Source organism: Salvia hispanica, chromosome 4 (assembly GCF_029641045.1).
Source record: "Salvia hispanica isolate PSC_SH4W2 chromosome 4, Shi_PSC_v1, whole genome shotgun sequence".
Lineage (NCBI taxonomy): Eukaryota > Viridiplantae > Streptophyta > Magnoliopsida > Lamiales > Lamiaceae > Salvia > Salvia hispanica.
Genome location: NC_142695.1, coordinates 4,906,593 through 4,928,890, shown reverse-complemented (window position 1 = coordinate 4,928,890; position 22,298 = coordinate 4,906,593). Strand labels below are relative to the sequence as shown.

Genomic DNA, 22,298 nt, shown 5'->3' with positions numbered 1-22,298 from the left:
GCATCCCAAAATTCATCAATTTATTTCCCCTTCACTCAATCTAAATGCATGTGGAAACAAGAACACCGATTGATCGGTAGAAGAAGAGGAGATCAATAATTAAAGTACCTTTTCCAAAAGAACGAACGGTAGAAACAAGGAATTAGTCTTGATTCTTCAATAATCTCTTGAATTTCACTTGAATTCTTCTCAATTGATGAAGAAATCTTGTAGAAAACTTGAAGAAAATATGGAGAAAGTGGGAGAGAGATTTTCGAAATTGTTGAGGAGTGGGGCGCCGGTTTTTGGTGTGCTAGGGTTTGATCTCTTTCTCATATTTATAGAGTGCCAATAATAATATCCCAATAATTAAATAAATAAAAGATTTGGGAGAGATATTGGGGAAGTGGCGTTAATTAGTTGAGAAGTAAGAGGATTTTCGAATTTTGTAGGCTATTTTAATAGCCTATAATTAATTCAAATATTTCACGGAGTAGAATAATATATCACGGAGCATGAATAAAATAAAATACTCCCCAATTTAATATCAAAAGTGGCGTGTGATTTTCAATCTCAAAAAGGGATTTAATAATAATCCTAATTAAATTAGGATATGGTAAGATCTCCTTAGATTTGGCAAGATATGCTAGGATATTCTAGCATATTTATATTTATTCATGGAATAGAATAAATAAGGGATCAAATAAATAAATAATTCCCTCTTCTCCAATATATGAGATTTTCGAAAATCTCATGGGAAAAATCAAAGGTGGAGTTCGAAAATTCCATGTAGGAATTATAGAGTATTTGGACTTTGGATTTAATTTGGATAATTATCCCAAACAAATAATTAAATCCAAGAATAATATTATTTCTTCTCCAATAATCATGATGGCCGAAAATTCCACATGGTTTAAGAAATGCTCCTATTATTTTTCTCACTCATCCCTTAGCAAAATAAATAATAATAATTCCCCCACAATTATATTTCTCCGCATCAAATATTCACATATTCAGATCAATCATCTCTTCACTTCCACTCCCTTTTCTCAACGTATTGACCTTTCAACGGCCACATCATTTTTTCCACATCTTTGACTATTCAATAGCCACGTCAACATTTCGACAAGTTGACTATTCAACTCAATCTCAATTCCCATACGCAATTAGGTCACATAGACACTATGCAAATCACTCATCAATTAATTCACATATCAAGCATTTAAGGCATTTAATGCAAAAAATTTTATAACCCGAAAATTAGGGTTTGAAAAAGTGGAGCGTTACATTATTTGATTTACAATAGAATTAAATCAACTTTGTTCTGGCGTACCGGAGGCTCAGATGGCGTCGCCGAAGGCTCGGAGGGTGATGAACAACGACTTGGAGGAGCTTGAAACCCTTCAATTAAAAGTGAAACTATTGCTTTTGTATAAAAAATGTCTTGGCTTTATTTTTTTATGCCTGATTTCTTAACATTATTCATCGGATTCCATTGTGTAATTATTTTTTCGAAAATACATGGCACAAAATGATACAGTTTCGGTGATCCAAAGCTATAATTCATAAACTAGATCTCTACAACCTGGTAGAAAATAAGATTGGAGTTTCTTAGATAACAACATAGTTCGAAAGTCATATTGGATATATTGTTTTGCATTTTTTTGTGGTTCAACATCCCTATACTTTGGACTAATTCATAAGATAAATTTGAAAGTATAAATTAAATACAAAAATCTCGATCTTTTCCTTTCTTAGTTCGATTCTCTTTGTGGAAGATATATTCTTGATTAATTCTTCCATTGTGTCTTGCTCTTTTTATTCCAACATAATCTTCCTTAAATTATTGTAGCTAGACCCACCATCTTTGACAGCTTCAATGGCCATGCCTCTCAACATTAAAGCATTTTTTCTAATCTCTTCACCTCTCTCTCCTTCACCCATCACAACATCCACACACTCCCTTAATTCTTCTCTATTTAGCACTACTTCTCCATTCGCCCTCGCTCTGACCCCATTCCCCCACACCTTCTCCACAAGCATAGCGTTCGTGGTCTGGTCAGAAATATGTGGGCACCCAATCATCGGGACCCCACAGGCCAGACCTTCAAGAGTCGAATTCCACCCACAGTGCGTCACAAAGCAACCAATGGACTTATGGCTTAACACCTCCATTTGAGAACACCATGCCACTATCATACCATCACATTTCTTCATTTCTTCTTCAACCAATTTTTTCACCTCCTCGTCCTCGTCCTCGGTATCCGATGATCTGACTACCCACAAAAACGGCCTCTTGCTCTGCAAAAGCCCATGCAAAATCTCAACCTTTTGCTCTTTGTTCAATACCATCAAACTACCAAATGCAACGTACACAACCGATTTCTCCGGCTTCGAGTCCAACCACTCCATGTAATTCTCCTCAACACATGAATAGCTCGTCACGATCAACGGCCCAATTGCAAGGACATTTAGCTTGCTCTCGAGCTCCTCGATCGCCTCTTGCTCGAGTTCTTGAAATGTGTTTAGAAGAACAAGTGGTTTTGGAAGGGTCTCAAGCTCCTTCATGTGCTCTATCATCATAGGCCCCATGACCGGATTGATGGCGTTTTCAGGCAATACAAATGTTGGCAAGTCACAACTAGAGAAAGTAGGCAAATCTTGTATCTTCACACAAACTGACGAATCATCCGATTTAACGCCGCCGCAGCCAAAGAAACGGCTATAGATGGCGAAGGCGGCGGCGCACTGTATCGCGAGGAAGGCGGAGGGGACGTGCATGTCACGCGCCACCATGGAAGCCCACGGGATGAGGAGGCTGTAGACAAGGCAGGTCACCGGCCGGCCGTCATCGAGGGACTTTTGGATAATCTCGGTGAGATTTTGGGGACCAAATTTCCTCAAGTTTGTGAGGTAGGCCGCAGTGAGGGAGAAGTTCTCGTCGTAGAAGGAGGCGTAGGACAAGCCGTCGGGGGCGGGCGGTAGGGATTCGAGGACGCCGGCGGCGGTAGAGAACGTGACGGTGGCGCCGAGGGCGGCGAGGTTCTTGGCTAGCTGGAGAGAAGGGTTGATGTGGCCTTGGAGAGGGAAGCAAGTGATCAGATAGTGATGATGCTTCATTTCTGGTTTTCTTTCTTTGATATAGTAATGTGTAGAAGGTTTTTCTAAAAGGAAGTTTTGTTATGCGCTCTGATTAAATGCTTGTATTTGGTATTTATATACTCCTATATGATTAATCCTGGATAAAACTAATTTACTACTCCTATAATTTTTGTAAAAGATAACGTTAATTTTATTTTTAGGATATCTATAATAAATTATTGAACATGACAAGGAAAATGGGACTATGCTATAAATGTACACTGCCGGCCGTAATCTAAGATTTTAAATTATGTATGTTCATAAATATAGTCCAAGAGAAAATGGCCAAACAGTTAAATCATGACGACAGAACTAAAGAAACCTTAGAATTAGCTGTGTCTTAATTACGACTTAACGTTAATTCCGTTGGATTATATTACGTTGCTGCTGATGAACCAAAAATCTATATATGTGTTGGGACGGCTTGTCTAAAATTTCATATTTTAATAAACACTAGCTAGTTAGAGTTCATTTTTTGAAGAATCATAATGCGGCTCATGACCAATTTTGTTTTAAAAATGTTTTCACAAGAAGATGCCATTCGGAACATATCATCCCTTATAAATAACAAATGTTCCCTTCTTCCTATAAAAATAGTCTCATGGCATAAGTATAAGAAATAAAGTGGGTAAAATAGTTAAAAATGAGGTACAGTATTATTGTTGAAAATGGTAGCATATAAAATTTGGGTATGTTAGTAGTTTTTTTTTATCTCTAGTGTAGAATTTACATACTATAACATTTCAATACGATATATATACTATACCAACCCATCACTAGTCACAACCTAATTTCAATACAAACTAGATATGATTAATTAATATGGGGCAAGTGCCCATTAAGTACATAACTAGAGAACAAATATCAGCCATAAGATTAAGAAAATCAAGGGCTGATATTCATCCATGTAATATTTGAAATTCATCCAGATTTTACATCATTATATGATCGAATTACTTCACTATAAGATGACGGGGTTAAAATTGTCATTAACAAATGAAAATAGGGTTAAATTCGAAAAACATATCATTTTTCAAAATTAATCTTCGCGCGACTCTTCTCCTTCTCTTCTCATCATTTCGCCAATCCTCCAATCGAAAGTCTAGGGCTCAATTGTTCGTCGTCATCGATCGTCGTCGCCTCCTTCTACTGTGTTCACTTCCGCCATTGCCTCCTTCCGGTGTGTTCACTCTCGCTCTTCTCTTTCATCTCTTTTGTGTTTTTGTCACAGTTTCGTCGCCCAGCTCCTCACCGCGACTGTACCGCCGGTGTGCTGCTGCGCCGGTCTTGCTGATTTCGCTCCAGCTTTCAGAGTCGGTCCCGATTTAGAAGCTCCTTCACCACCTTGCTTTCTAGTTAGATTTAACGGCTTTGACAGAGGAATTGACAACTCCGATGTTGGATCCTTACTTTCTTTACAGCTTTAGTTTATTTTCATGTGTTTCAATGTTTTAGTGCAGGTTTACAGTGTGTTGGTTGATTCGACGATGGAATTGACGCCTCCATCTTAGAAGCTCTTTCATACCTCGCTTTCTAGTTAGGTTTAATGGTTTCGGCAGAGGAATTGACGACTCCGATGTTGGATCCTTGCTTTCTTTACCGCTTTGATTTACTTTCATGTTGATGATTTATTTACTCCTGTTTCTTGGATGTTTTTCCCAGTTTGTAGTTTAGATGTTTAGATCCATGTAGCTTAGCTCTGTAGCCTCGACAGAGGAATTGACAACTCCGACGTCGGGATTTACATTTCATTTCATGCTCGCTTAGTTAGATTAGTTTAAGCTCTCAAACCATGTTTAAAGTTAAGTTTCCCACTCTAGTTTTTAGGTCCATACTCCAATGCTCAAGGCGTGGTGGCTAACACCAACCCCGTGTTGTAGAAATAATCTCGAGTAGGTCCATGGTCTCCGTGGGTTCGACCCCGCTCTTGCCGCTTATACTTAATAATATTTGCTGCAAAAGTGGGAAACTATAAATCTTGTCGAAAGGAGGGACACGTGCACACGACACACGTGCAAAACCCCTGCCCTTCAATGGACACTATAAGTATTGATTAAAACAATTAATTTTTGTTATTTAATATAATATTCAGCTGAATGGAAGAAGTACAGAAAAATAATAGAAGTATTAATCATGATGGAAAAAAAGAGCTATTCTATTTAGCCTTTGTTCGGTTGTTATAATTCCCTGTGATTAAATATCATGAAGTTGACTAAAAATTTGATACTACTAATTTAATTATATATAGGAGTATTTTGTTGAAATTTTCTAGTTAATTTTGATTGTTTTCAAATTAATAAACGAAACTTATATTAATCTTACATTAGATGCATATTTATTTCAGAATAAATCGTGTTATATGATCTATTTATGATTAAAACTAAGGCGCCGTCATACCTTATTGATTAAATATCACACACTATCAAATATTGATCAAAACTATTAATTTTTGTTATTTAATAATTTTAATAATTAATAAAAAATTATTGATATTTAAAAATCAAAATTTAAAATTTAATTTTTTAAAATTAAATCTAATATTGAAATAAAGATATAAAGTGAAGGATGACAAAAAAGAAGAAGAATGATAATTTTGAAATAATATTAGATTTAGTACACCACTGCAATAATATCATATTTAAATTGTTAAAAGTGTAAAAAGATCAAATTGCTCAAATGCTCAAACGGGTATTTTCGTATCAAAAAAATGGCAAAAGGACCTAATTTGAGATAAACCCTTAGTCCATGGAATGAAGTTATCTTGATCGAACCTCGATCATATATAGAATGCATTCCATTATAGGATCATTGTATGCCATGCACCTTATGTATGTTCATAAGACTAATTGAATGCATACCCTCTTTCAAGAAGGGCGTGTACAAGGAGTTTGCTTTTGAAGCCGAGCTTGTGTAGAGAAGTAGTACTTTATTGGGAAGCATCGAGGTGAGCTTTATATCCAACATTAAGTGTGGATAAAATTATCAAGTATATATGAAATGATTTTTGTTTGATAAAACCGCACTTACTTTTTATCAAATGATAAAATTATCAAGTATATATTACTCCATATCTTTTTTTTTTTTCCTTCCAAAGGCTTCCCATCTCTTAAATATAATCATTTTTAGTAGTACTTACTGTAATATTTTGCTGAACATCATAATCTCGATAGTACTTAAAATTGTTCATAGTTGATAATGATATAGCAAGTTTTTCTTTAGCGTGCTTCCATCTACCTTTTACAACATGTGACTTGCTCAGTAAATTATAACTACATTTCTTTAGCGTACTTTAAATGGAACTTTTAATTAAGACGAATTCAGGACATTGAATAGAACTACATTAACTAGTATTTCTTTACTTACACATTTTCTGAAGAACATTTAATGATCTTGCCTGTGATATCTGTAAATTTTGCTTTTTAACACTTTTTTTTCCTGATTTTATGTTTCTTTCAATATGCAACAGGAAAGTTTTATGTGGGTTTTACCTGATGGAGGCCCTTCACGTGCATTTTCTGATTCTGATACTGCTTTGATTGAAGAAGACTTTAATATGCTAAAGGTGATCCCAATATCACTGCCATCTGAGGATAATTTCATAGTCATGATTTATTCTAATATCTAAAATTTAATACAACTATTAAAATTGTTGTCTTCAGTAACTGGTAGCTTAGAAATAGCTCAGTCACGGATCAATTCATACAAATATTCCTGGATATCATACCATGCCAAATTCGTAGTTCTCATTTTCCCTGATCCATTAATTGATTGCAGAATATGATGAGACTGCAGTGGAGAGTTACGTTCCAGTTTTGGTGCAGACATCTTGAAACGTGGTGCCTCCTTGAGTTGGTCTGAGAAAAGTCATAGCAGCTTCAGGTCCATAACGAAGATATTTCAACAAGTGTCGTTGAAATAAGATCTGTGGCACGATGAAATATGATTACATTTGGCCAGTAACAAGCATCTAAATCGGGCGAAAACTGCAACAACTGATGCCTCAGATAACTTAGGGCTGTAGCAGAGTCCTTTCGACCAAGAAGAGGAGAGGGTAGTGATGCTTGTAGAATAAAATTAGCCGGAAAGGCGTATTCAAACATGCCTCTGATCAGCCCATGCTTTGAGCAAATGCTCGAAAGTCGGAACTGGTGGAGCGATTTTGGCTCTAGCAGAGATCAAATTGTTGTTAGGGTAAAGGAACAACCTATATTAATCATTGTTGCTCATATAGCTGCACTTACATATATTTCCTTACTATTTGAGAATCGGTTGTTTATGCATATTTGGACACACCGCACATAGAGTGAAAATCAATGCTCCCTTCCTCTGCAATTAAATGTCTTATTTTTCCTTTTCCGTTCGTCCGCTAATAAATATCTCATTTCACTTTAACCTTAATTAAATGCAATAAACGATTTTACAAACCCAAATTTAAAAAATTACTATATAATAAAATGTAGTGTAAAATCTCTATTTATTCTAACAATTCTATGACACTGAAAACAACCCAACAATATAAATATACTCCTGCAATTTTATTCTTGGGTTAGAAGAAACGAGATAGGGAGCGGCCGGCTACTTATTCCCCAAATATCTCTTCCTCCTTCATCTTAAGTATAATAAAACACTAACAACAAGGCCAAAATAGATTATTATAAAGGACAAAACAAAGCAATCAAAAAGAGTAAATACATTCATATAACAATATAACTCAAAAGAAATACTAATGTAATAAAACTCTAAAACGAATGAACGTTCATATTATCCATCACCAAGGATTTGAGGGAAACAAAACTAGGACTATAAACTAAGTTGGAACGAGCAATGCTCCCCCGTTCTGTGATCAATCGAATAAATTTAGTCTTGCCACTCGGGTAGTAGAATAGTCGAGCAGATTTTTCCAACGCGAGTAAGATCCTGCCATCTTGGAATGCTTTAATGGGATAAAGCTTATCATGCTCAAATTCAAGTAGTTTAAATTGATCAATAATACCATCAATTTCATCCTCGTTAACGTGCTCACTCATATTATTTTCTAATATATGACGAAGAATATGATAAGTATGGAGAAATTCATCACCACGAAGCCTCTTTTGGTATGCCTCAATTTCATCAAGAATATAATAAATTTTTTCTCTTGGCATATTATCATCGTACCTGAATATATAATGAAGAATGTGACCAATTTCGACCGTAAACATTGGTCTCTTGATAACATAATCAAGAGTCCAAGATTTGTCATCTCCATACTCTTTCATACACCATATTTCAATCTCATACATAGATGTATCATCACTGAAGCACAAGAGACCCTCCAAATCAGATATGGAATAAAACTCAAAATCGCCTTTTTGTTCAGGACAAGAAAAAGAGGTAAATAGCTCTGTTTCAAGATCGAGACAAGAAATCCTAGCTTCGCTACTATCAAGTACAAGCCAGATTCCCATTAACAAAAACAACCTTGTATTCCACATCATACTCAAACTGGCTCCCAATCGCAATGCTTTTCCATTGCCCCGTGCCTAGAGTGTATACTTGACACGTATTTTGAGATTGAGAAATCATGACAAACTTGTGTTGACCACTTTTACTTACACCAAATCCAAATGCATATTCCCACAAATCACACTCAAGAATAAAAGTGACATACTCACGAGTGATTGGATTGCATATGAATAGTTCAGACGCGGAGATCAAGTTGATCATGAAGAGCAAGCCATTAACTGAGCTATGTATAAACGAGTTAGGGTTTGGCCATTTATGGGAGAGAACCAAACCGTTGGGTGGGTTTTGTATCACTTCATTATCCTCAATATACCCCAAGAGGGAGTAGGTAATGTTTGAGAATGTGAGGTCCTCAATGGCGGGAAGGTGGCCCGAGGACAAGGCCGCACGACTAGCATGCAACGGGCCGAATTCGGGGGACTGCACCAGATAGCGCCATGCCTTGCAAACGCACTTGGACTTCATGATGCTTCGAGCAGGGAGTCTTGACAGGATGTCCACCGTGATTTCTCGTGGAAGATCATTGAATCGATCTCGATTCTTGATTATCATATTTTGGAGTAATTGATGAATGTAACGCTTCAATTTTCGATTCCTATATTTTAAAATTATTTAAATATATAAGGAATAAAAATATATTAAAAAATAGTTACCATAACTCAATGTAATTTTGACCACTGAATTTTTCACTCCATATATACAAGATATACTCCATATATTAGGTAGGCTATATCAAAACTAATCTCTTTACATTGAGTTATGGTAATTATACACTTAAAATTAGTTAGACCTTGATCACTTCTATAATATTTTTTTTATTGCTTAAAAATAATACCAATAAATTATTTAAGCTATATCAAAACTAATCATTACCATAAAATCACGAATAATTATAAATTCCAAAATAATACTTAAATTATATTGTCGACGCTTGTCTCTTCTAATTAAACATTAAATCTAAACCATCGTAGTGATATTAATTAGGATGCATGTGAGCATGTCTAATAAACCAACGAACACTAATACCGAGTAACCCTCGTTCAAGAAGTGTCAATAACCTTCCTCAAATTATTGTAGGTAGACCCACCATCTTTGACAGCATCCATGGCCATGCCTCTCAACAACCAAGCCCTTTTTCTAATCTCTTTACCTCTTTCTTCCTCACCCATCACAACATCCAAACATTTCCCTAATTCTTCTCTTTTCATGACAACTTCTCCATTCATTCTTGCTCTAACCCCATTCCCCCACACATCTTCCACAAGCTTAGCATTCGTCGTCTGGTCAGAATAATGTGGGCACCCAATCAACGGGACCCCACTGACCAGACCTTCAAGAGTCGAATTCCACCCACAATGCGTCACAAAACACCCTATAGACTTATGACTCAACACTTCCGTTTGTGAACACCATGTCACTATCATACCATCACAATTTCTAATTTCTTGATCAAACATATTCTTCACTTCCTCCTCCTCACTATCTAGTGATCTAACTACCCACAAAAACGGCCTCTTGCTCTCCACAAGTCCTTTCAAAATCTCTACCTTTTGCTCATTGCTCAACACCACCAAACTACCAAATGCAATGTACACAACCGATTTTTCTTGCTTCGAGTCCAACCATTGAAGATAATTCTTGTCCTCGTTATCCAAGTCACCACCAAATGAGTTGCTTGTAGCAATCAACGGCCCGATTGCAATGACATTTAGCTTGCTCTCCAGCTCCTTGATCGCCTCTTGCTCGAGTTCTTGAAATGTGTTTAGAAGAACAAGCGGTTTTGGTAGGGTTTCGAGCTCTTTCATGTGCTCTGTCATCATAGGCCTCATGAAAGAATGCATATAGTTTTGAGGCAATACAAATGTTGGAAAATCACACGAAGAAAAAGTAGGCAAATCTTGTATCTTAACACAAACCGATGAATCAATCTCTCCTCCATCAATGCTGCCGCCGCCAAATAATCGGCTATAAATGGCAAAGGCCGCGGCACATTGTATCGCGAGAAAGGCGGAGGGGACGTTCATGTCACGCGCCACCTTGGCAGCCCAAGGCATGAGGAGGCTGTAGACTAGGCAGGTTACCGGCCAGCCCGTGTCAAGCGAGTTTTGGATAATTTTGATAAGGCTTTCAGTGCCACACCGCCTAATGTTTGTCATGTAGGTCGTGGTGTCGCTGGCGGGGGTGTTCTCATCGGAGAAGGGAGCGTAGGTTAGGCCATCCGGGGAGGGGAGGCGGTCGTGCACGCGTTTGAGGCCGCTGGCGGAGGTGGCGAACGTGACGGTGGCGCCGAGGGTGGCGAGGGTTTTGGCTAACTGGAGAGTAGGGTTGATGTGGCCTTGGATAGGGAAGCATGTGATGAGGTAGTGATGGTGCTTCATTTTCCTTGATAATTAAGCATGTCATGCAATTTGATGCATTTGAAATTTATATAGAATGATACATGTTACATTTACATAGAAATTTTTAATCTTTTTTTGACAAGATTTATGTTGGTTTAGTAATGTTACTATGCATGCCGCCGTATACGGCTATATAGTCCAATGGAAATGGACAGATTAAGTCATTGAAGTTATGCGACAAGAGAAATAAAGAAATCTTTGCGTTGTGTATTTACAGCTTTCATTTGTGCGTTATTCTTTCCGGGTATACTTTGTAGCTGATGAAACAAGAATTTCTTTTGTTTTCTTCGTATAAGGAGAGCGAGAGAGAAATTATTTGACTTTATAAATTAAATTGAGTAGAAAAAGTTAATGGAATGTCGAACCTATTTTTATATATTGATTTTATAATAAAATACAGTATGAGTGGAATGCGTTAGTGGAATGTAGGATCCAATTATCAAAACTACAGTAAATATTAAAAGTGAAATTTGACGTTTATTATTAGCGGACGGACAACAAAGAAAAAAATGAAACATTTAATGATGGATGGAGGAAGTACTATGTTTTTATATAATTGTTAGTAATTTGCTTAATATAGCTAAAAAACAGTTGATATATTTTGATTTCTTTCAAAAAAAATATTTGGAATCGACATAGTTACGTCTACCATTAGTTGGCACACTTTGATTTGGCACGAGTTTTTAAAAATGTAATGAAAAGTGGACTGAAAAAGTTATTGGAATGTGGGTCCTATTTTTATATACTCCTTCGTATCCTAAAATTGACAAAGTTGTACAACACGCGTTTTAATGTGGAATTGTTAAAGTAAGTGAGAGATGAGAAAAGTAAGAGAGTGAGAGAGAGGGGTAGTGGAAGTAATGTTAGTGGATTGTGGAGTCCACATTATTAGTAGTGTGTGTTTGTTCAAAACTTTCTTTATTTGGACTTTGTCTAATTTTGGAGGACGACTGAAAATAGAAAATTAGTCTATTTTTTGGAACAAATGAAGTATTAATTTTATAATAAAATATGAATGAGAATAAACTAGTGAAATGTAAGTAAATTACCAAAAATAGTAAAAGTAAATGTGACAAATATTAAATGAACGAACCTAAAAGAAAACTTGTAACAAATAATGGCGGACGGATAAATCTCAACAAAAGCGTAACTAAATGAGGATCACCCGGGCCCACCCCTGTGGATGTTGAACAATCATGCAGTGAAAATAGTATCCATATATAAATATGAAAAAAATCGTTAAAATAGGAGGAGGTCTTGTTTAGCAAACAAGTTTTGATGAAACTGAAATAAACTACCCATATTTTAAAATTTAAATCCTCAAAATTATATACTACTATGAAACTCCAACGAGCAAATAGATGAACGTACTGAAAATTCTGGCAAATGGAGTATATAGAAGAATTTTGTCACAATTAAAAATTTAAAATATAAAAGATTAGAACACATATAATGAGTGGATATCGAGAGTAGATTAGATTCGAGATATAGATAACGTTATACAAGGCCCAGAAAAATTTGGATTTATCCCCGGCCTAACGGCCTTTTGTTTTCAATAAGTTCTACTCCTTATTTGGCGTTTATTTATAATGTGAGAAAATACAAGGCCCACATAAATTGACATTTATCGCCCTTATGTTTTGTAATAAGTTGTATAGTAAGAGTAAGATTATTTGCTAAGCAATCATAATATTCAGTGAAAATGTAAAAGGTGCAATTATACAAATACTAAATAAAAAATTAATTTAATATAGGGAGTGTATGCAAAAGAAAATTATCAAACAACAATAAGAAACTACTTCCTTCATTCCACCATAATTATAAAAACATTATTCAATTAGGTTGCATCTGAGCACGAGCAACACGTACTCGGGTAAACCGCGGGCCCTAGCTAGCAAGCGACCTCTGGGATACAACAGGATGCAACACAGTCCTAATGCACGTTTCAAATATTGAATGAACAAACAATATAATAATGATTTCTTTATTACAAGTGTTGCTATATATGATCATCATTCGTTTCATAAAAAAACATAAAAGCAGATCCCTCTAACTACTTGTTAGTATATCTCTGCAAATATAAACGATATGCAAGATGGAGTGCAAATAATCTCAAAGGAGGTGATGAAGCCCTCACCTCATACCTTCAAAAACCTCAAATTGTCATACATAGACAGATCATTACCATCTATTTACATTCCTTTCATCTTCTTCTACAACGCCGATGAGCCAACCGGCCTCAACACCTCCAACCATATCCAAATATCTCAAATCTTGAAACACTCTCTCTTAGCTACTCTGCCTTCTTTCTACCCGTTAGCCGGCAAGCTCAAACACGGTATGTATGTAGACTGCTCTGACAGTGCCTCCGGCTTTGAGTTCGTTGAAGCCAAGGTTCACTCTGAACTCGAAACTGCCTTGCAAGGATCCACCGTGACAGATATGAAGCTTCTCCTCCCTTCGTATTGTACGGATTTCGACCATGCTGGATGGCCACTTCTCGTCGTGCAGGTACACCGACGTGGGATATTTGTTATATTTATTTATTTCATTTGCCTACTCACCCTAAACCACTGTATATATAAGTCTATCAGCCTCTCCTATTGTTACTAATTGGTTTTAGGATGGAACCTCATGGATTTCTATCACAGTACTCTAATGAGTTGAGTGAAATATATATATATTTGGTTATTCAGTATTTTGCTTTGGCCTAGATATGTTATGTGTCAGTTAAAGTTTCAATCTAAAATTGACGACCTGCTCTGATGCCAAGATAAAGGTTTAATTAAGAGGTTTCATCTTGCTAATATTTATTGGTTTTACGAGGAGTAGTCCATGAAATTTATATATTCCGTTTCGTTTACTTTCAATTCTACTTTTACAACGCGAAGTATTTATTTTTAAAATTTTCCAAGACAGGTCACCTTCTTCGATTGCGGGGGGCTCGCCATCGCCATCAGCGTCTCCCACAAGATCGCTGATTTCGCCTCCGCAATGTCTTTCGTTGCTGCCTGGGCAGCAACATGCCGAGGCGAAAAGACAGAGATTCCTCCATCCATATTAGGCACGTACCCGTATTTCCGGCCCTTGAGTTGGGTCCCGTTTTCACCGTTGATGAAGTATTACAAGCCCAGTGACGAATACGTGACCGAGAGATTCATTTTCGACAAGAAGAAGATCGATATTCTCCGACAAGCCACCACGGCCTCGCCGGAATCCGCCACAAAAGACCCGTCACGAGTGGAGCTGGTGTCGGCGTTCATATGGAAGCATTTCATTGCGGCGAGATCGAAGAAGAACAAGATATTCGCCGCTCAGATGGCAGTGAGCCTGAGGCAGAGAACGGACCCGCCCGGGATTCTCGAAAACGTGTTCGGAAACTGCTTCATGTCGTCGCTGGCGTTCGGGGATCCTTCTAGAGAGCTGCACCATCTCGTGAGCAGGCTGAGGGAGGCGATACGAAAAGTGAGAGATGGATATATCACCAAGATGATGAGTAGAGAGTGTTACTTGAAGGAACTGGCGATGCTCGCAGTGCTGATGGTGACGGGGCAAATGGAGTGGTGCTACTTCACGAGCTGGCGGGGGTTCTCAGCGTACAAGGTGGATTACGGGTGGGGCCAGCCGTGCCGGTTCGCGACGCCGTCCTTGGCGATCAAGAATATGGTGGTTTTGGTCAACAGCGGCGGAGATGATATTGAGGCAATAGTCACCATGCTGCCGGAGGTGGTGCAGGCGGTTGGGGCACAAATCAAACTCATTTCCCTAAATGTCAATTGAGGTTGATTATGAAATAATTAATTTATTAGGCTACATAGCTTACTTTCCATTATTTCCGGTGCAAAATCCAATTATAATGTAGTCATGGCTTGTGAGGAGTATTATTAAACTGGTTCAAGATTATATAAGATTGAATTGGCCAAAATTATTGAGATTGAATTAGGAGTCTGATAAGGCTCGTTTCATGCATTGGTTTTAGATGAAAATTCTGTGTTTTTGGGGCATTAATCTATGTTTCTGAGTTCAGGTGTGTGATAAATCTGTCAGGCTTAGGAGTCGTTGTTACCTGACCTGGCAGACGCAAAGGAGATGAATTTGAGATGAAATCATATGTCGTCGTCTAGACCTGGGAGGATCAGAAGTTGGCGACAGGAGCAGAAAGGAGCAAAGAGCAGATTTTTAGAGCATCTTGTTCAAGGGCATAAGCGTCAACTCACCAAAAGGATGCCCTATGGATCAGAGCCTCACTTTTATATAGAGCTCAACATTGAAGAAATAGGACATCTATCTCTACACACTCTCTTAGCTCACTTTTGGAGGCTCCATGTTTTCATCACTTAGTTCCCCACTTCAAGCACACATTTCAGTTGCTGCGCACTTGGATATGGGGTGATTTCTGGCCGCCATGGTGGTTCTCATCGTTTTGCTGTCGGTAACACCGCCTTATGAAAGCGAAGAAACAATATTTACTTTCGTTTTGCTTAGTTCTCTTTCCGTTTCAGGTACTTGTTGGTTTTAGTTTCGTAACTGTAGTTTCTGACTTTGATTTGCTGGATCTGAACCTATTTCTGCATATTATGGAAGTTTACGTTGGTTTTTGTTAGATCTTGCTGAGTTGATGTTTATTTGTTGCTTTTCTCTTTCGTTGTTGATGATTGTTGGATGTTTGGAGATGAGATTTGTTGGTTTGTTGTTGGAGGCTGTGGATTTACGTATGGAGATGTTTGGATTTGAGTTGGTGTTTGGCGGAGCTGGTGTTTGCTGTTCTGGCTATTTACTGTCTGTTTCTGCATCCTCTAGGTCCAGTAGCGTAGATCTGTTAGTTTCAGCTTTAATTTCTCGTTTTAAGTTTGGATCTGAAGTTTACTTTGTTTTTATGGTGTTAAATGCTCTGTTCTTTCTGATATTCTCGTTTGATTCATGAAGAAGATGAAGTTTGTTGGTAGTTAGAATCAGATCTGCTTTTGTCTGCACTTTCTGCAAGTCCTTTTTGCTTTTCTGCAGTTTTTCTAGACCCTAGTTGTAACATCCCGATTTCCCGAACCCTAATTTTAGAGCCCTAGAATTTATTTTGATGACGTGGAGACGTGAAATATTTATGAATGCATTTATTGCATGAGATGCTATGGCCAAGTCGAGTCTAGGGTTTGCATTGGAAGTTTGAAAAGTCAAACTTGTTGATTATATGATGTGGCATGTGATTTATTAATTTATGAGATGAATTATTTGTTTAAGGGTGAGTAAGTATATTAGAGAAAATTTCCATAAATACTTGCCACCCAATTCTTGTGATTTTCGACCTCCTTGGCCTTTTGAAGGAGGAATTATAATTTTTCCGGATTTAATTTAATTCTTGGGATATTTATCCAAATTAAATCCAAAACCCAATTATTCCTTATTTTTATGGAGAAAAATCGAGCCCCCTTGTGTCTTGGTGATTTTCGAAAATCACCTATTGTGGGAAGGAAAAAATTATTTTATTTTAGTTAATCCCTTATTTGATTTCCTTCCATACCTAGAATTTAAATATTCTACCAAATCTTTCCATAGCTCAAGAGATTTTGCCTTATCTTATTTTAGTTAATATTCGAAATATATTCCTTATGGGAGAACCCCAAAATACACGCCTACTACCCTATATACTTGGAGGATTTTATTTTATTTTGCTCCGTGATATTTTGTTCTACTCCGTAAAATATTCAAAACGAAATCTGGGCTAATTAAGAGCCTAATTTTCGAAAATCATGAGATTTTGCCCTAGAGTCTATTTTGTTAATTCTTCTTCCCTACTTCACAATATTTATTTATTTAATTGTGGAAAATAAGATCTTACCAAATATTCTATTTATTTACCTAAAGATTTTATTGAACTCTATAAATAAGGAGCCAAAAACCTAACCCTAGCCATCACATAATTTTTGCCCCCTACCCAAATTTTCGCCCCCCCCCCCCCTCTCCCTTCTCCACTCTCTCCAAATTTTCTTCTATACTTTGTCATTTTTTGAAGAAGAATTGAAGTTCAATCCAAGAATCTTGAAGAACCGAGTCTAATACTTACCGTTCGTTTTTCTTTTAAGGTATTTTTATATCCATCTTCTTCGTTCTACTCGATTCCTCTTCTTTCTAACCGATTAATCGGTATTCTTGAACCCTCATGCATCTTGTTTGAATGAAAGTGGGATAGAAGGGATATGTAAATATGTATGCATGTGGTGTGTGTGTGCGGCGTGTGCGTGGTGTGTGTGCGTGTCGTGTGCGTGTGTTGTGTTGTGTGGTGTGTGGTTGATGGCTAAATTGTAACATCTCGGAATTTAGAACCCTAATTTTAGGGCCCTTTTAATTATTAGTGATGACGTGGAGTCGTGAATGCATTTATTGCATGTGATGCTATGGCCGAGTTGAGTCTAGGGTTTGCGTTGAAAGTTTGAAAAGTCAAACTTATTGATTTCATGATGTGGCATGTGATTTATTGAATTATGAGATTTATGTGATTAATTAATTTATAAGGTGAATTATTTGTTTAAGGGTGAGTGAGAATATTAGAGGAAATTCCCATAAATACTTGTCACCTAAATTTTTGTTTTGTAATTTTCGACCCCTAGCCTTTTGGAGGAGGAATTCTATTTTTCCAGATTTAATTTAATTCTTGGGATTTTTATCCAAATTAAATCCAAAACTCAATTATTCCTTATTCTTTTTGGGAGAAAAATCGAGCCCTTTGTTTTTCTAGTGATTTTCGAAAATCACTTGTTATAGGAAGGAAAGAATTATTTTATTTTTAGTTAATCCCTTGTTTCATTTCTTTCCATACCTAGAATTTAAATATTATACCAAATCTTTCCATACTTCAAGAGATCCTTGCCATACCTTATTTTAGTCAACATTCAAAAAATCCATGCCTTACTTAGACACCAAATCACACGCCTATTTCTAGGCCAATGGTGGAGAATTTTTATTTCATTTCTACTCCGTGATATTTTATTCTACTCCGTAAAATATACCAAAATGAAACCATGGCTAATTAGAAGGCCAAATTTTTGAAAATTCCATGTTTATGCCTTAGAACTTATTTTTGGTATTTCTTCTTCCCTACTTCACAATATTATTTTATTCATTGTGTAGAATAAAATCTTACCAAATATTCTATTCTAATTACCTAAAGATCTTGTTGAACACTATAAATAAGAGAAGACCCCAACCCTAGACCCCAAATTTTCGTCCCCCACCATTCCCCACTCTCTCAAATTTTTCTTCTTCTACTCTCCAATATCTTGCTATCTTTTGGACAAGAATCGAAGTTTAATCCAAGAATTCTTGAAGAACCAAGTCCCTACTTTGTTTCTACCGATCGTTTATCCCTAAAAAGGTACTTTGTTTATATATATATATAAGTATTCCTTCTTCTTCATCCATTTTCCTTTTTCTAACCGATGAATCGGTCTTCTTGAACCCTCATGCATCTTGTTTGAGGAAAGTGGGATAAAAAGGGATATGTGAATATGGAACATGTGTGTGTGTGTGTCGTGTGTGCGTGTGGTGTGTGTGCGTGTGTGAGTGTGTCGTGTGTGTTGTGTGTGTGGTGTGCTTGATGGCTAGATACTCTTGTGTGACATATGTTGATGATAAACCTAGAGTTGAAATACTAAGGGAAAATATATGATAAGCATGACTAGGTTTTACTGATTTATGAAGATTAAGATGAGTCAATGGGAAAGAGGGAAGTATTGAGACATGCATGAGTTGAGAATTGTGATTGAATCTGATTTGTGATATGTGCCTATGTGAATAAAAAGGTGAAACCTCGGTTGCGAAGCCGGATAACGGAAAAGCGAAACTACTTGAAAATCTAAGCAGTCGAGGTGGGCTTTACTCTTAAAACTCTCTTTTATTTTGTCGAAAATATTGATTGGTGTTATAAGGGTGGTTTAACTGTTATGCCATGCCTATGTCTGTTTTACTGTGATATTGTGCGTCTGATGCCTAGTTTGTGAGTTCGCTCCATTGGGCAATAGGGCTATGGATATGTTTATACGAATTCGGGTTTGAGTATGGGCCGCAAACCCTACCAGGCTGTGTACACGAGGGGATCGGGAGCCGTCCTTGCTAGTCGGCCGGTCTCGTGGGCGAAAAGTGTGGCCACACTTTCGTCGCACTATGGAAAGATTGTGATTTATGAATTGATGAGAAAATGGGGAGTTGTTTGATTGGCCAATCTATCTTAAATATTTTTGTGATACTCGTGAAATTCTATTTAAACTGCTTAAAACTCGAGTTCACTTGGTAAGGGTGGCATAACTTATAAAATGTTTTGGCAACGAGTTCACTGAGTATTTCAAAATACTCAGCCCTGCATGTGTTTTCCTTATGTGCAGGTTGAACGATGACGAGCGGTGGCGGGTGTTGAGCATGATAATTAATTAAGATGGATATTTGAAACATCAAGCGTAGTTGTGTCTTCATACATAGCTATTCTTTCCCTTGGTCGTTTTCCGCTGAGTTTTGATACACTTCTGTTTATTTTGAATATGTTGCACTCTCCTTTCGAGTTAGAGGCTTTAGACTATCTTGTGGTTTTTATCTTGGAAAACTATGTCATACTCTTGACATTGTTGAACGTCATTTATTACACCTTCCTTTTCTTATTCGAGTTTCGAGGTTAAGTTATTGCTTTAAACACTTTGATAGTTCTTTCTAATCTTTTGGTCAACACTCTTTAATTGAAACCCTAGCCTTCGTTCATTTATTTGAGTCCGTTTTGGTAGCAGTCGCCGCATTTATTGTACCCTAGGAAAGCGGGCTGTTACATAAATACTCTTGTGTAACTTATGTTGGTGTTAGATCTAGAGTTGAGATACGAATGGAATTTATATGATGATCATGACTTAAGTTTGATTAGTGATAACAAGATGAATCGATGGGAAAAAGGGAAAAAGCGTTGGGACATGCATGAATTAGGAATTTGTTTTGAATCTGATTTGTGATATGTGCCTATGTGATTGAAAAGGTGAAACCTCAGTTGCGAAGCCGGATAACAAAGGAAAGAACATACTTGAAACCTAAGCAGTCGAGGTGGGCTTTACTCTTAAACTCTTTTATGTGCAAATCTATGAATGTGGAGAAATAAGGGTGGTTTAACTGTTATGTCATGCCTGTGTCTGTTTTGTTGTGATATTGTGCGCCTGATGCCCAGTTTGAGAGTTCGCTCCATTGGGCTATAGGGCTATGGATATGTTTAACGAATTCGGGTCTGAGTATGGGCCGCAAACCCTACCAGGCTGTGTACACGAGGGGATCGGGAGCCGTCCTTGCTAGTCGGCCGGTCTCGTGGGCGAAAAGTGTGGCCACACTTTCGTCGCACCATGGAAGGATTGTGATTGTGGAATTTGTTGAGGAAAAATGGGGAGTTATTTTGACTGGTCAGTCTATGGAAAATATATTTTGTGATACTCGTGATATTTTCTTATAACTGCTTAAAACTCGAGTTCACTTGGTAAGGGTGGCATAACTTATAAAATGTTTTGGCAATGAGCTCACTGAGTATTTCAAAATACTCAGCCCTGCATGTGTTTTCCATATGTGCAGGTTGAACGATGACGAGCGGTGGCGGGTGTTGAGCATGATAATTAATTAAGATGGTTGTTTTCAACTTCAAGCGTAGTTGTGTCTCCATACATAGCTATTCTTTCTCTTGGTCGCTTTCCGCTGAGTTTTGATACACTTATGTTTATTTTGAATATTTTGCACTCTCCTTTCGGTTTAGAGGCCTTAGACTATCTTGTGGATTTTATCTTGGAAACTATGTCATACTCTTGAGATTTTTGAACGTCATTTATTATACCTTCCTTTTCCTTATTCAAGCTTCTAGGTTAAGTTGTTGTTTTAAATGCTCTGATAGTTCTTTCTAATCTTTTGGTCAACACTCTTTAAATGAAACCCTAGCCTTCGTTCATTTCTTTGAGTCCGTTTTGGTAGTAGTCGTCGTATTTATTATACCCTAGGAGGGCAGGCTGTTACACTAGTCGTTTAAGGAAATTGGTCCCCACTGTCTGTTTTGTCTTTGTTTGTCTAAATTAGGAAAGTCCGTCTAGTCCGTTAGCTCCAGTTATTTAAAATAGTCAAAATTTCGTTTCTCAAGTCATGTATGTTCCGTACGTTCTCATTTCTTAGACCCAGTAGATAGAATAAAGTAATTTTAAATCTCCCAGACCCAGTAGTTTTAAGTTCTCAACCCAAAAATTGTGTGGCAGCAGCCAACCCTCTTTTTTCCATAACATCCCAAATGCAGTTTCGTAACACATCCGTCCTCGTGGGATCGATCTTTTACTTCCCTGTGCTGGTTGTAGTATAGTGGGTTGAGGTTTTTGAGATGTAGAGTGCAACCAACGACCTCTGTCTGATAGTTTCATGATCCCCTAGACCCTGAGATCTAGTTGATTCCTCTGGACCTATTGGATTGAGAATTATCAAAAGCACACACGCACACTGCATGCACTCTAAAGCGCATCTTCAGAGTCTCAATTTACTTTTTACAGTATTATAATATATGTAAAATCCCACATTCCACTAACTACTTTTATTTATATTTTATTATGAAATTAATACTCTCTCCAACTCATAAAAATAGGTCATTTGGGGATGGGATGAGTTTTAATGTGCTTCCTCTTTCACATCCTGTGAGCCCTCATTCGGCCTTCTCGCTCAAGCCATACCCTTTATTTACGAGCCATGTACCTGAATGGATCGAAATTAGGTCATCTTTCATTTTCAAACAATGCATAAAATAAACGTGATAAACTAGAACTTAGTTTGATTCTCGACATTATTTGTATTAAAGGATTTCAACCTAAAATTCACACCAATTCTATATACGTCTTCTCATTCCTCTTTCACATCACAGCCAAGGTGGATTACGGGTGGGGCCAGCCGTGCCGGTACACGATGCCGTCCTTGAGAATATGGTGATTTTGGTCAACAGCGGTGGAGATGATATTGAGGCAATAGTCACCATGCTGCCGGAGGTGGTGCAGTCGGTTGGGAACACATATCAAACTCATTTCCCTAAATGTCAATTAAATAACTAATCCATCTGTCCTACAAAAGATGTCACACTTGTGGGACAGCACAAGATTTTAGGAGATTTTATTTTATATGTTAGGAAGACAAAAAAAAAGTAAAATACATCTTTTATGGAACGGAGAGGATATGATTCAATGATGTATTCGCCAGTCGAAATACTGAAATTTTGTAATTCAAGAAAAGAAAATTATTCTCTCT

At 37.2% G+C, this 22,298-nt stretch overlaps 2 protein-coding genes and 2 pseudogenes across 3 annotated transcripts; 1 reads left to right on the top strand and 3 right to left on the bottom strand.

The window, feature by feature from the left end:
- Positions 1-1,797: 1,797 nt before the first annotated feature.
- Positions 1,798-3,099, bottom strand: LOC125193759 (UDP-glycosyltransferase 75C1 pseudogene; annotated as a pseudogene).
- Positions 3,100-7,212: 4,113 nt separating this feature from the next.
- Positions 7,213-9,177, bottom strand: LOC125193757 (putative F-box protein At1g53370). The gene is made up of 3 exons (XM_048091628.1): positions 8,553-9,177; positions 8,278-8,467; positions 7,213-7,324 (listed from the first exon to the last, which is right to left on the bottom strand). Exons 1-3 carry the CDS (start codon positions 9,175-9,177, stop codon positions 7,213-7,215), a joined length of 927 nt encoding a protein of 308 aa, XP_047947585.1.
- A 488-nt stretch (positions 9,178-9,665) lies between these two features.
- On the bottom strand, positions 9,666-11,003 carry LOC125193755 (UDP-glycosyltransferase 75C1 pseudogene; annotated as a pseudogene).
- A 2,041-nt stretch (positions 11,004-13,044) lies between these two features.
- On the top strand, positions 13,045-15,627 carry LOC125193545 (stemmadenine O-acetyltransferase-like). Of its 2 annotated transcripts, none has more exons than XM_048091368.2 (3): positions 13,045-13,535; positions 13,944-14,805; positions 15,072-15,627. In XM_048091368.2, the coding sequence occupies exons 1-2, from the start codon at positions 13,113-13,115 to the stop codon at positions 14,802-14,804; spliced, it is 1,284 nt and encodes a 427-aa protein (XP_047947325.1). In that variant the 5' UTR covers positions 13,045-13,112; the 3' UTR covers position 14,805; positions 15,072-15,627. The 2 variants fall into 2 exon arrangements, with proteins under 2 accessions (XP_047947325.1, XP_047947324.1); XM_048091367.2 differs by having other exon boundaries at positions 15,052-15,627.
- The last annotated feature ends 6,671 nt before the right edge of the window (positions 15,628-22,298 follow it).